General features: G+C 34.7%; 2 protein-coding genes across 2 annotated transcripts; both read right to left on the reverse strand.

The window, feature by feature from the left end:
• Positions 1 to 489: 489 nt before the first annotated feature.
• LOC147831803 (chemokine XC receptor 1-like) lies at positions 490 to 4,374 on the reverse strand. Its single transcript, XM_087300743.1, has one exon. It carries the CDS (start codon positions 4,372 to 4,374, stop codon positions 3,508 to 3,510), a length of 867 nt encoding a protein of 288 aa, XP_087156869.1. The 3' UTR covers positions 490 to 3,507.
• Positions 4,375 to 4,421: 47 nt separating this feature from the next.
• On the reverse strand, positions 4,422 to 9,584 carry LOC147838768 (uncharacterized). Its single transcript, XM_087300748.1, has one exon. The coding sequence runs from the start codon at positions 9,544 to 9,546 to the stop codon at positions 8,701 to 8,703; it is 846 nt and encodes a 281-aa protein (XP_087156874.1). The 5' UTR covers positions 9,547 to 9,584; the 3' UTR covers positions 4,422 to 8,700.
• Positions 9,585 to 15,651: the final 6,067 nt, after the last annotated feature.

A 15,651-nucleotide genomic window follows, 5' to 3' on the forward strand; every position in this document is an offset into this window, starting at 1 on the left:
TTTCTGTAACCGTATAGTGCTGTGCGCTATCTGTTTAACCCTTTGGGGTATCGTGCTGACTGACTGACAGGTGCGCGATGCCTGAGGCCAGCAAACACGCAGAAGCTTTCAGTTAAGATGATCACAGTTTCTATAATTATGCTTTATTTATAGATAAAGTATGGCTCTGCATATAATCACTCTATCTTGCGGGGGTTTATAGCCGTTTCGCTTTACTCCAGAACGCTTTAATGCCACTCTGAAGGTCTAATCGCTGTTTCAAGTTATCCAGAGCTGTATGAAATGTACAAATCTTGAATATCACAATATTATTAAATATTACAACTGTAACAACACAGACAGCAAGCAACACTTTTGCAAAATCGATACCCAGCTGATTCAGTCGTTTCATAAGAGGACCGCTCTTCTTTTCCTCTTTTTTTCTCGTCAACATAAAGGCAGTGAGGTGCGCCCTGTTTTCGGCCCCTTGACCAACTGCAAGACATACTTAACTTGCGGGACGATAACGAATAACCCGTGCCTACAGACACATTTGCCAAAGAAGCAAAATGGAAGAAGAATATTGCTGTTTGATACAGAGCTGATGTTGACCTGAATTTGCGTCATAAACGCAACAAAAAGGCTTTACCTTTTATTTTACAGCTTATAAAGCATGTATGCACATTAATGCTATATCATATTTAAAGAATAAAACGGTTTACAAAAAGTCAACATATGCGCGCGTTGTTGTTGTCTTTTCATCTCGCAGCGCGCGCACTTGAACCGTGAGAGAGAGGAAACCATAAAGCAAGACATAATCTTTAAAATAATGATTTCTTTTAAAAATGTAAAAAGGTTTTGTGATTTATAATAATAACAGCGGAGCATTAAATAAATGCATATTTTCCGCGGAGCAAGCAGTTTGAGGAAGGCTGCGATTTTTAATTGACGCAATAAAAAAACATATGATTGAAAAAAAAAACAGCCTATGCCCGTTCTTAAAAAGAAACAGTCAGTGTTTTCGTTTTGTAATATAAATTAATTATTTAAGTGGAAAATAATTTAGGGCAGTCCCATTTTTTTTATTCATTTTATTTAGTTTATTCTGTTCTTCTGTGCTGGTGTGTGAAGATGCTCTGTTGTTATGTTCTATTATTAAAATGCTAGCATATAAAAATAAATCAGTATTTTAAAACGCAATATATAATGTGTCTGACACAAAATAGACACGTCAATTTGTTTAAAATAAAATTAATAGTAATCTGACCAGTTAACCGTTAATAACCGATTAATGAGCGGTGGTTGTCGGTTAGCAAAATTAACCAAAATGAGCATCCCTACTACAAATTGAATCATTTTTTTTTTTGTAATCAATTAAAACCGAATGATTCAATTATAAGCTTAGCCCTAATATAAACAATCCAAAAGTCAAATATTTTATTAATAACAATAAACTGGAGCTTACTTGAATTAATGATGAAAATCTAACGAGTTTAAAAAATGACTGTCCTGAGGAGTTAAAGTCCAGGCTCTGTAGATGTGGAAATCTCTTCTGTTTTAAAGACTCACTTCAAGCTCAAGAATTTATGTTGATGACATCACGCCACAAACAATCATATATTCAAATAATTAAAATAAACAAATATATCGTTAAAAAAGGCAGTAACAAATTGGTCTACACATTTAAATAGACAGTATACAAATCATCGGAGTATTCAATTATCAATGGTCAATTCTACACATTTAAACTACTCACTTCTTCATCATGTCCAAGTCAATGCTGATTGTTTTGCATCAAAAAACAACAGACTTGAAGCAATCTTAAACAGAGTATTAATTGTAAAAATGGAAATAATTAACAATGAAGGTTAATCAAAAAGATAAATACAAAGCACAAATAAAAGGCATTCAGAACAACCAGAATTAATCAGCACACACAAATCAAAGGACTCAAAATCAACTGTATCAATCTCAGCTAAACCTCTAAACATTGGTAAAGTGCAGCACCCAACAAAACAGAAACTACTTACAATAGCCATATTTATTAATAGGGACGCACCAATACCCTTTGTTCTGACTGACCATCTGTCTGGACCAGCTTATGTTTATTTTTTTAATATTCAGATTTTTCCTTGAAATCTGTAATAGGCTACCACTATTGACAGTAACCGTTAGTAAAGTAATCAGCATTTTAGCAAGTCGCAGACTAAACTGTCTGAGGGCAGTTTTACATAATAATCCCTCAACAAATTTCGTCGTGAGTAAGACGCAGAAAGTTCAAAACAATGTGCACTTGGACCAAGGTCCACTTTGAACTGGTCTGTCAAATAAAATATTAATATTAATATAATTACAGTGAAATATTCACAGTTTTAGAGTAGCCTACATTAGGCTAAATCATTTTTCTGTCAATGACATTCCATAAGTGCCTGTCAGTTTCACTTTTATTAATTTAATCAACTACTTCGACCACAATGAGCCAGGCTTTATAAACTATTCGCAGCACTGAAAGTATTCCCCTCGGAAGAATAAACTTGGTCAGAAGGATGAGAGAACAGAAACTCATTGTGAGAATACTCTTACAGAGCAGCGCACATCACGTTTGCGCAGCCGATGCCTGAATGAAGTGCTTGTTGCATCACTGAGACACAGCGCACATCCCTCCGGTATCTGCAGACACTTCAATTACAGCAGCTCAAAGGGAAAAAATCAGCGCGTTGATGATCTGTCCAATGTATTATTCAACCTTTTCTAATTAAACATTTCAGGTAGGCCTACTTTATGTGTGAAGAGCAGGTAATAAACCTCTCTACTCCAGTATTGTGAATGCTATCTGCTGATCTAACAGACACAGCGCAACATGATTTAGAAACAGCAATCAACTCCTTGTTGCAGGTCAAAATGAACCCATTACATGCAAAACTAAATGCATTTCTCCACTGATTATACCAACTAAACTAACAGAAACAAATAGTCTCGGAGAAAGTTTTATGTGTTGTCATGAACGCGACATGCAGTTTGAATTGTGAATGAATGGAGAATAATTGAAAGGTGCGGCAGCGGGAAGCGCTTAACAGAACATGAATTTAACCACTTGAATATTCATCTGTGCTTCACATTAAACTATAGAATGGCTTCAGTACATTTAGGATATAGTAGGCCTACATGACAACTTTCTAGTGCCTTATAATAAGCTACTTTCATGGCTTGGTTTGCTCATAAACACAGAATATAGCGCACGCGCTAGATCAGATCTGGATTGGTACCAGTTGGCCGATACCTAACCCAGCAAAAATATGCAGTATCGAACCGATATCCGATCTAAGTATCGGGATCGGTGCATCCCTATTTATTAACCACTTAATAAACTTTAAGTCACACTAACATTATCTAAGCCACATTACACTCACATAAACCTTCAATAAATTTACTGACATCACTTCTTCTCTTAAACATTAATATAAGGCAACTTATTTGTAGGAGGGAGCTGTGCAGGAATAAATGCTGTTAAAAAGCAAGTGTAGTAACTCAGCTTCTAAAAATAAAACTATTTAATATTTTACACCAGGGGAGTTTTCCTACCCGATTCAGATAAAGAACAGGCTGAACAAAACCAGCCATTATATAACAAAAAAACCCAAAAGTAAAAGCCTCCTGAAAATAGTGGTAAGTCAGAATGTAAAACAATCCTGAGAGAGTAAACGGAAGATAAATAACAGCCATGCTCACAGTAGTAAGTAGAATGATATGAAACGCTCTTCTCTTCATGTGGTTTTCCTCTTTCTCTTTCTTTCTCTCTCCTGGTCCTGACTGCTTCAGAGCTTTGAGAACAGCCACAAGACAAAACAACTGGATGGAGAGGAAGAGAAGGAACTTCGCAGAGAAAAAGCATATATAAATATACAAATTACATGAGAGTCTAGTAATCATGCAGCACAAACAGCTAAACAAAGTGATTATCCAGGCTGCAGCACAACAGATCCCTCTATATCTGAGAGGTTTGTACTTTAGAAAGGTTACAGGATGAACCACTGCCAGGTAACGCTCAACACACATCAGACACTGAAACAGAGGACGACCGGTGATAGTTAATCCTAATATAAAATATTTGAAAGGCCTGACACTTTGAATCCAGCCATCAAGTATTTGGATCAAAATGTTCAGTAGAGAGTTGGCAAGCTCACAAACAGAAACATTGAGGTCGAAGAACTCTGACGCAACTCCACTTCCTGTTCCTGTGACGATGAGCCATGCAACATAGGAGTGTGCAGGAAAACCAAACAGGAAATTAAAGATGTACAAACAAATCTCCAGGTTTTTCAATAGACCGGTGGAAGGAGTTGTGTGGAATACAGAGGTTGCAGTTGAGGTGAAGTTCCCTGTGCAGTTACTCATCTCAGCTGATTTGTATTATTATTTTTTTTCTTTTTTTTCATAAAATTTATTATCTATGCAGAAAAGATAAGAAAGGAAAATGGGTGACAAGCTGTTATAATTTGCTGAAAGCATTATGTAAAAAATATTTATAATATGTAATCAATTTAACTTTTTTCTAAGACAACAAACTCTATACCGCATCAGATGTCATTTTCTCGCTGTAAATGCTAGCTCTCCCGTTTTTTTTTTTTTTTTTGCCACCTCCCTGCGTGCGCATCCTGAATGTTTACAAACATGGTAATTCGTCTATACTGCACACGTCTTAATTCAATTTCGGTTTAGTTCAATTATCACTTTTGTCAGATTAAGGTAATTAAAAATTACTCTTTACATGGTACGTAGACTTTAATGGCCCGCTTCCACTGAGTGGTACGGTACGGTTTGGTTTGTTGCGCTTTTATGGCCGTTTCCACTGTCAAAAGGCATACCGAACCAAACCGTACCACTTTTTTGGCACCCTTTTGAAAGGGTCCCAAACACAAGAAAGGGTACCAAAAGGCGGAGCTAGACGCACAGCTGAATGCTATTGGTTTACAGAGATACGTCATTCGATTACGCAACAAGAACCAGAATGTAAACAAAGGACCCGCCATGTTTGAAATTCACAGCGAGAGATTACAGCAGAATTATATATTCATATAATAACGAGCCAAACCTTGTTGTCGTCCTGATGAACAGCCACACAGCCATGGAGTAGAGCAGATTTACCCTGTGCCTCGTAGTTTTTTACAAGCTAGTCTGAGGAGCGAGTGAATTCACTTACTTGCTTGCGCTCGCCGCGCGTTTAAATCTGAAATAACAAACTTCTTGAGCTGATAATAATAACGTGCACTTGATTATTGACATGCTTCGGAAACCCAATCCTGTAAGAAGCTGACAATCGCGAGAATGACACATTCAGAAAAAAAGGACAAACGCGAGAGTGAAGCGCAGAAAAAAAGCAGGGAAAACGTGAACAAACTGCCTTGTTTTAATTTTTATCATCACCTTTTGGACTAATATGAACTGGGAATAATGGAATTACTTTCTAACAGAGTTTACATGTGCTGCTGAAGATTACATTTTCTCTGCTCTGACTGTAGACTATACTTTGTGTTGTTTTGAACCTAATTAAGAACGAAATGTATGCTGTGTGTAGTTTTTCTGTAGTTGGTAACATATCGGAGACTGTAAGGGGCTGTATGTGTTCATATATGTTCATTTATTTATTTATTTATTTAATATAATTACAGATGATACAGTAGGCTATTTTGCTCTGTCATCGACCTGCAGTTATAATCAAATCATGTTCATAGAAAAGTTAGTAATAAACATTTATACAGAAGTATTTATGTGTGTAAAGCATCTGTTTTGTGAGAAGTGCTTTTAATATGATATGTGAATGACCTGTGCAGCATTATTGTCGACATTTTCTCGAGCGAGAATGATGCGATTGAAACTTTGTCATACACCACGCCCACCAAAAGAGTACCCTTGGTAGTGGAAACGCAAGCCTGATAAAGGTGACCCGTACAAACCTGAACCGTACCTTACTGTACCAGTCAGTGGAAACGAGCCATAAATCAGAGTATTGTATTAATGGTATTAAATTGGTGTCCATGTAAACATGCTCACTGTATGGTAACTGTACATATTTAATTTGTGTATTTTTGAAATAAATGTATTTTTATTTACATTTTCAAAACACTTTATTTTTAACATTTAAATGGAGATACAGAATACATAAATCAATTAAGGCTTCATAAAGATTCTTTGAGTATTCGACTAAAAGAAATATCTAATATCTTTATGTAAAATTTGGAGATTTGCTAAATATTTGCTTTCATCAAAAGGCTATTTAGCACATCATTTAGTTGCATTTTACAGGAACAGAACAAACTAGCTACAATTGGCCACATTCTAGTCAAGCAAAACTTTTACCAAATAAACAACAAAACCGTGCTCAACATGATACTCATCTCTGCCACAAGCAGTCTCGGGTTCACACAAAATGCTCAAAATGAGCAGAATAAAGTCCAATATTGTACAGGCTAGTTAACAAGTCAATCAAAGATACATGCCTCGTTGTATCTGTGATTTTCTAAAATACACATTTCACCACAAAACATTCAAATAAACCCTCTTAAAAGTCAGATATTTCATGGATAATGTACTAAAGCTTACTTGGATTAATGAAGAATCTAATGAGTTAAAAAAATGACTGAAGAGTGAAAGTCCAGTCTCTCTGGATGTGCAGAAATCTCTTCTACTTTGAAGACTTCAAGCTCTTACAAGAATGTATGTTGATGACATCCCACCATGAATAATCACATATTCAAATATTTTACAAAAAATTTTCAAATGGCAGTCACATATCTGTCTAAACATGTAAATAGGCAGACAGATCGTATAAATATACAATTGATAGCTTTCAGTCACTTGACCTGTGGAGGATGGCAGCCAAAAAAACAAAAACATAAAAATTGGCTGTATTGACAACTCCACTGTATTCTCCATAGAAACTAGGCATGAGACAATAACCAGTTTCAATGTTTACAGTGGTTTGGAAAAGTCAAGGTTTTAAAACTGCAAAAATGTTCTGTCATATCTTTCCTGCAGTGTATGTAAGTTTTTATTTTATTTTTTTACGTGTTGTAAAAGACTATTGTATTTATTTATTTAGGGCAACAGTATCTCCAGCAGCAAGTGACATCCACATTAAAAGATACTGGTCATCCCACAATTAAGCAAACATTTGAAAAACCAATCCCTTTTTTTTTTTTTAATAAATCGGTATACTTTATACCAATATACAGACATTAAAAAAGAACTTATTTAAGAGTAGTACTCACAATACTATGATATTTTTATCCCAGGTTATCACACCATCAGAATCTTATAACGGCACATGCTAAATAGAAACACAGCACAGTCTTCAAGCTACAAATATTTAGATCACATATCAACAGAACAAAACAGATTTATGATTACAAACTGTAAATTGAGGGCCCTTGCAGCCCATATCGCAGATCTTTTTATAAAATCCATTTAATAAAACACACGTCTGTTTATAGTCCATCTGATTAATCCTGAACAGCTTCAGCTGTGTGTGTTTGCAATCAAGGGGAATCTGGGCCAGGTGTGGGAGTGAAGTGCATGGTGGAATCTTTAGTTCATTAAAGTGACAGATCTGTAGTTCTCCAGCGATTTGCAAATGCAAGATCACTGGTGACCGTGACACATAGGTATGTATCGTATATTGTTATGAGTCAATAATGCTACCATTCAGCACAAATCCCTAAATGTCTCCTTTCTTTTTGTTTTGTTTTTTCTCAAGGATATCTGCAGAAGCACAGTCAAACAATGTCTCACATCATTTAAAAAAGATTTATTATATTGCACAACAATTATCAGGTTTTGTTTTGCTAAAACAAAAATGTAAAATAAAATGACTCAGTCCATGACTTGTTGGTCAGCAGGAGATAGTAATGTTTTGCCCGACAGTGTGGCTTTCCCCTAATGTTTTGATGACTGGTGAAAACTATCAATTAGCGATGGTCAGTTCTACACAACATTTAAACTACTCAATCACTTTTCTGTTGGAAAAAATAGGTTGTCATGTTTATTTTTGTCTAAAAGCATAAAAACAACATTTTATATAAAAGGTAACACAGGGTGAATACCTGATTCACACTACGAATGACTCGCAGTGGCAAAGTAACAAGCAACAGTTAATTTCAATGGAAAGCGAGCGACTTCCATAGACCTCCTTCTTCATGAGTGACATCGATCGTTGCCGACCAGCTCGGCGTGTCGAGTAACATGATAAAATTAAGATTTCTTCCTGTTTATGCAAACGAAGAGGGACTTTATTTAGAGACACCCAATAGGAGCACCAGTACAGCTCATGTGATCCTCTCTCAGCTTGCTAAGAGGCCGTATTCTTCGTGCTGTAGTCATCACCCAGCGTGACAGGCAACTACGAAGTCGCTGCTAGTGTGAATGAGGCATCATTGTTTTGCATAAAAAAACAACAACAAACTTGCCTTAACCAGAGTATAACAATCAAATCCAGTATATAAATGTGTGTGAAGGTGGATCTCTCTAAACGAACGGTGAGCGCTGCTCATTTTTAAATCCAAGATGAACCGCACCAGTTTAAATGAACTCAGAGAATGGGTGTATAGAAATATGAGGGACTAGTGGTAGTTTTGGTAAAGTATGGCAATTTGAGATCTAAACAACTTATTAAATATGGACTACTCTCCAAAATAAATGCTGTTTAAAATATGTACATATAAACGTTTAACTTCTAAAAACAAAACATTTGAATATTTTATGACAGGATAATTTTCCTACCCGATTCAGATAAAAAACAGGCTGAACAAAACCAGCCAAAATATAACAAAATAACGCAAAAGTGAAAAATTGTGTCGATGAAATGTTTGTCAAAATAGATAACAATCCAAAGAAAGTTAAAGGGACAAGCAGAATAGTCATGCTCACAATAGTTATCAGAATGATATGAAACGCTCTTCTCTTCATGTGGTTTTCCTCTTTCTTTCTCTCTCCTGGTCCTGACTGCTTCAGAACTCTAAGAACAGCCACAAGACAAAACAACTGGATGAAAAAGAAGAGGAAAAACTGCAGTGAGAAGTACCAAACATATATATAGAACAAGCCTGCAATAAACATGCAGCAGAAACAGGAAACTAGAGTGATTATCCAGACCACAGCGCAGCTGATCACTCTATATCTGAGAGGTTTGTACTTCAGAAAGGTTACAGGATGAACCACCGCCAGGTAACACTCAATACACATCAGACACTGAAACAAACAACGTCCAGTGACACCTAGTCCCATTACAAATTGGATTAACGACTTAAAAAATGCACTTGTGAAGCCCATTACTACTAAAGAGAGCAAACTGTTCAGACAATTTCCAATCTCACAAACCGAGAGATTGAGGTTGAAGAATCCAGATGCGATTTCGCTTTCTGTCCCTGTGACGATCAGCCAAATAACATAGAAATGTGTAGGAAGACCAAACAGAATATTTAAAATGTCCAAAATGTTGAGCGGCCCAAAAAGCTGAGTTGTGGAGTTTGTAGGTGCTTCAAATGTGGTCAAGTTCACTGTAGAGTTCATCATCTTCTTACTTGTCCTTCAGCTCAAAAGCTCACAAAAGAGTTCTATGAAACAAATTGTTCAAGATGAGGTCAATGAGTTTAGCAATTATGATATTTTATCAAGTTCTTTTTTACTTTTTACTACCATTATATAAAAGCTTGGAAACATACATATTAGGGATGTCCAGATCCGATCACACCAGACTCAATCGAAATCAGACGTTACCTCCCGATCAGGACTCAATTATATTTTAACACATCTATAGTTACAGAGTTGCATCACTTTGTTGCAGTGCCACTATTGGTTAAATGCGGCAAAGTAGAACACTGAAGCAGCTTGAGGCGGAAAACGCAAATATGTCTGCGGTCTGGAGGTATTATAAAGTTGATGAGGACACCATTGCCATAGCAAACTGTGAGAAATGTAAACTTGGGATTGTCTGCTGGGTATTTTAATTTGAGGTGCTCATTCATTCATTCATTTTCTTGTTGGCTTAGTCCCTTTATTAATCCGGGGTCGCCACAGCGGAATGAACCGCCAACTTATCCAGCAAGTTTTTACGCAGCGGATGCCCTACCAGCCACAACCCATCTCTGGGAAACATCCACACTCACATTCACACCCACACTCATACACTACAGTCAATTTAGCCTACCCAATTCACCTGTACCGCATATGTTTGGACGGTGGGGGAAACTGGAGCACCCGGAGAAAACCCACGCGAAGGCAGGGAGAACATGCAAACTCCACACAGAAACGCCAACTGAGCCGAGGTTCGAACCAGCGACCTTCTTGCTGTGAGGCGACAGCACTACCTACTGCGCCACTGCCACTTTTTATATTTACTGTTGCACTAAAGTCCAAATGTAAAAAAATGTATCATTTATTACGGGATTGTTCAAGCTACCTCACAGAAGTGCTCTGTTTGTTAACGTATGTGAATGTTAAAATAAGGTGAATTAAATAAAAAAATAAGGAACATCCTGTATCTGGTTCTTCAATCTTCTTTATTTTTATGTATTATAGAAATATCTGATCTGGTTTTAGTATCGGTAGATACTTAAAATCAAATGACTTAAAGTAAAAAAAAAAAAATGATCAGGACATCCCTAGTTGAAGTCAGAATTATTAGCCCCCCTTAAATTTTTTTAAATTTTTTTTTTATTAATTTTTTTTTTATTTCCCAAATGATGTTTAACAGAGCAAGGAAATTTTCACAGTATGTCTGATACTATTTTTTCTTTTGGAGAAAGTCTTGTTTGTTTTATTTCGGCTAGAATAAAAGCAGCTTTTAATTTTTTAAAAGCCATTTTAGGGTCAAAATTATTAGCCCATTTAAGTTTTTTTTTTTTCCGACTGTCTACAGAACAAACCATCATTATACAATAACTTGCCAAATTACCCTAACCTGCCTAGTTAACCTAATTAACCAAACTACATCTTTAAAGGTCACTTTAAGCTGTATAGAAGTTTCTTGATAAATATCCAGTAAAATACTATTTACTGTCATCATGGCAAAGAGAAAATAATTTAGGTATTAGAAATGTGTTGAAAAAAATATCTCATTTAAATCTAAAATAATTAAATAATAAAAAACTAATCAAAATGAGTCTTTTTCAGCACCCCGGCACACACATCTCTTCCTCTAACAACATAAATCAAACATTGTGCACATTTCTAAAGCTGTAAGTTAATGCAAAACTTTAAGACCTTGATTTATTGAGTTCATGATTTATGTACATATGACCAAAACAGGTGCTCCCAAGCTCTGGAAAATAGTAATGTTGCTTGTGCTTTTGGCAAAACTTTTATTATATTAACATTGTTATGCCTTAATAGATAGCCTCACAAAATCTGAATCTAGCAAATATACTTATTTCTGTAACACATAATAAATTATACCTTCACCTTTAAAAAAAAAACACTAAAAAAGTGATTTGGCTGTTGCCCCATTTCAACAGTTGAGTAAAAAAGTTTAAAAAATATTGTATTTTCATTACAAATAACCAGAATACTACAATATTGAGATTATATTAGTAATAACAATCTAGAGCTTATTTGTATAGCCTATATAAAATATCTAGATAAATTTACAACAGGAGTTTGTCACCTGAAGAGTGAATGTCCAGTCTCTGTGAATGTCCATAAATTTCTGTGCTGTTTTGCCATTGTCAAGAGAATATATATATATGTGCATCACTTCATCTGTGCATCCAATGCAAATATTAGAAGTAAATGAAAAATGTATTCAAAAAAGACTTTGGATACTATTGGAAACAAGATTTTAGCTTTGAAAAAGGTTGAGTCAAAAGACATGTTCGTTGATTTTCATCTACTTTTGTGTTGTTATATGTTTGTGTCATCTAAATTGGTTCTACAGGACTTGAAACTGTGAAATTGAAATTGTGAAACAATGTCATCTTTCCCCTCAATAGCAAGAGTTCATACTAAAAATATAACAATAAAGACAGAGAAATGACAGAGAAAGCAAGCACTTTTGAGTAGATTATGGCTAAAATGTGGCACATTCGGCTTACTCTTTTCATCTTTGACAGATAATGGGGCAGAGCTGAAACAATTTTACAAAACCCTTCTGTATGACTGAGACAATTTAATTGACAATTTAAAAATACAGATGACATTGTGGTAAAGCACTGCTTAATTTTAAGCACCCTCTTCAGGGATTGTTGACAATTTGGTTATTCCATGGTTAGGCGTGGGATAATAACCATTTGGTAAAGTCAAGGTTTTAAAACCGATTAAATTTTCTGTAATACCATTCCTAAGGTATGTGTAAGATTTTTTATCATTTTTTTTTTGTTTGTTTTTTTAGGACACAGCTGAAAAAAATATCTAAAAGTTTCAATTTTAAATTGAAAATAAATCTGTGTTTTTGAAACAAATGAAGACAACAGAAGTCAATTAATATTTTGAACTATTTAGCCTGACATGTTTAGCAAGGCTCAACAATAAGGACTGCCCGATGGCTCGGGGCCAGTGTGAGAGACACTTGTGACAGTAGACAGGATCATTACTGGCCCGATTGGGGCCACCTTTTGTTAAAGAATTTCGAACTGAAATAAAATACCTTGACATTTTCCATACTGCTCTTTCGGTTTTGTTAACACATAATTTTGCTCATTATACACATATTAACATTTTTTAAATATTATTTAAATACTTTGTAACATTTAAATAATTATTTACATTATTTTTGACACATTATTTAAAATATGTGGCTAAAAATAGCTATTAAATTTTTTTTTTTTTTTTTTTTGGGGGGGGGCCAGTGGAAGTTTTTCTAAACCATTGGCCCGATCGAACCAGTAGAAAAAATCCTTAGTTGTTGAACCCCGTTTACTGTTCCAAACTATTATAAATCTTTCAAAAAATAAAATATACTGTATTTTAATGGAATTTTTTTTTTTTTTTTTACCCATGCCTAACCATGGTAAATAATAAATGAATAATAATATCTTTCAGCATCGTTATGTTGCATCTTTTGAAAATTCTGAGAAAAATAGTTTGTTGTTTTTATTCCTCTATACTGACTATAAAATTTACTATATTTAATTAGATTAATACATTACACTTTTAAACAAAGATTCACCAATTAGATTCACTAGAAGCACACTGACGACATCTGCTGGTTACAAGGCGGTAATGCCAAATGAAAAACAAACTAAAAATAAACATTGTTATGGTTTGTCAACGTCAATGCAAATATATTTATCTTTATATTTATAGTTGCTTAATGTGTATGGGCTTAAACACTGTATAACTTCACTCTGTATAAGTCTGGAATCATAATACAGTGTTACCCTTGCAAAAGCATGAATGCTGACCTCAATTCTAAATGTGTGATGCATTTTTTTCTACTTTAAATATAACCATACGTTAAAGTGTCACAGTGACTTAATGCCATCTCAAAGCAGTGTAAAAAAAAATGTCAACTTACTCGAACCAGAAAGCATCTGACTTACTGGCACTGTTTTCAAAAAATGCAAAAGATCAAAGATGGATAAGGTTAAACTACGACCACAAAATATAGTATTGGAAAGTTAGCATAAATCACATCCCTGTCTGAAATGCTTGATCTGACTAGTTAGTCAAAACACTTCAAGATTAGTTATTGCTTCATAAATTCAGCAACATTGTACAAACAGCCACCCAGACAGGTATTTGAAGCCACTGATCATTGATCAATGTGGAAAAATCACATTGCCAACATTTGATTAGACATACTTATTCAAATGCTTGTGCAAACATAGGCAGTGTTTAAAGAAAGTCTGCATCTATCTGTCATTACTAGACCATTATTTTTGTTATGATTGCAATATTACTGACTTTGTTTTATTTATTAGATGTTAATTTGTTAGTTGATGTGGTTAAATCGCTTTACCAAATGCACATAAACTGATATTACAGTGAATTCCACTGACTTGACTGTAGGTAGGTCAAGTATAGAAGTCAAGGCAAGTAAAATTGCACAAAACTACAGTTGAAGATTTACTCGATAGGGCTCACTCAATAATGCACTATACTCCACAGTTCATGACACTAACAACTTACATTTTAAAACAAAAACTTTGCCAGTAACACAGTTTACACACTTACAGTAAGATGAGCATTACTACAAAACTCACAGACTATGCCAGTTCCTATGCAGTATATTTCCCATTCATTTCTTTGGAAGTATAGTCCGAAAAACAAACAATTAATCAATCAATCAATAAATAAATGATTAAAAGGTACAACTCGGACAGAACATCAATGATCGTCCTGGCTGTAATGTGATTGGGTACATATAAAATGCACATTTGATCCAAGACAGCCATTATGCTTTCATTTTTTCAGCCATCACAAATCTCCAGTTCAAACTATCTCATTCATTGGCTAGACATTACCTATAACACACTTTGTTACAGGTAATTGAATGAATTCATGTGTTTGGCAGGAAAATGGTGTCCAAAGTGAATCAATCCTTTTCCAAAATCATCCAATTGAGGTAAAGTAGGTTTTATATTTTTGCACATTTGGACTTTCTCCTTAATAATATAACTTCACAAAAATATTCTTTGCAAATGTCATATCAGCCAATGACTATCAAATTACAACATTGTTTACAGTAAAATAAATGGTATTAATGTTGTTTTGAAGTTATGTAATGTCATACCGAATTCAAAGTAAATTGGTAAACAATAGTGAGCATGTCACATGTTGTCACTAAACGAATGTGCAAATATAAAACCAATTTTTCCTCAATAATCATCCAACCAATTTCCAAACCACTGCTCCAATGTGAATCTAGCATATTATGAAGTCTACATCACAAACACAATTCTAGTGCTCATATATAGATTAAAAGCTTATCCATAATATGTGAAGATTACTTTAAAGAAATTACACTTACAACCTAATTTGTAATAGGCTACAGATGTAACATTTGTTTGCTGCTACCTCTGCTAACAAGCCAATACTCTTGTTAGCACATTAAACTCATTTAGCTGCAATATAGTTCCAACTTCTTAATCGGTTAATTTGGTTGTCCACTTGTAACAGAAGCTGGCAAGCAAACGTAAACAAACTCATGTTTACGTTCCAATGAGCCCACAAAATATTCAAAACACGACCATTTGCAACCTGCTGCAACACCCTTCAGACTGGTTAATAAGACAGTTCGCAGCAAACAATACTTTACGGGGTAGTTTAATAATGTGCCACTTACCTTAGTTTAAATATCATTTCTCAGGAAAATCTCGTAGTTCGCGGAGGAACAATTTTTCTCAAGCGAGGCCAGCATGTCAGGTTGTCAGCGCCCAAAATTTAAATGCCAGAGGACAGCTAACGCCTATCAGGGTTGTGTTTTTTTTTTATTCAGTTTTTAAATCAATTCTACTTTATTTTAATATTTAGGTAAAACATCCAAATAAACGTAAAACGAAATCCAATAATACAACAGGATCAAATAAATTTGTTTTTCAAATTAAACATTATAGCCTAATAATTGCATACACTTTGTAAAATTTTTTTTTATAAAATTTATAAAATTTTTGTTTTATATGTATAAAATCATGTCAGATTTGTCATTTGTTTTTAATTGTAAATGTGACTAAGAAATAATCA

The sequence above is a fragment of the Danio rerio genome, chromosome 21 (genome assembly GCF_052040795.2).
Source record: "Danio rerio strain M-AB ecotype USA chromosome 21, GRCz13ab, whole genome shotgun sequence".
In the NCBI taxonomy this organism is placed as follows: Eukaryota; Metazoa; Chordata; class Actinopteri; order Cypriniformes; family Danionidae; genus Danio; species Danio rerio.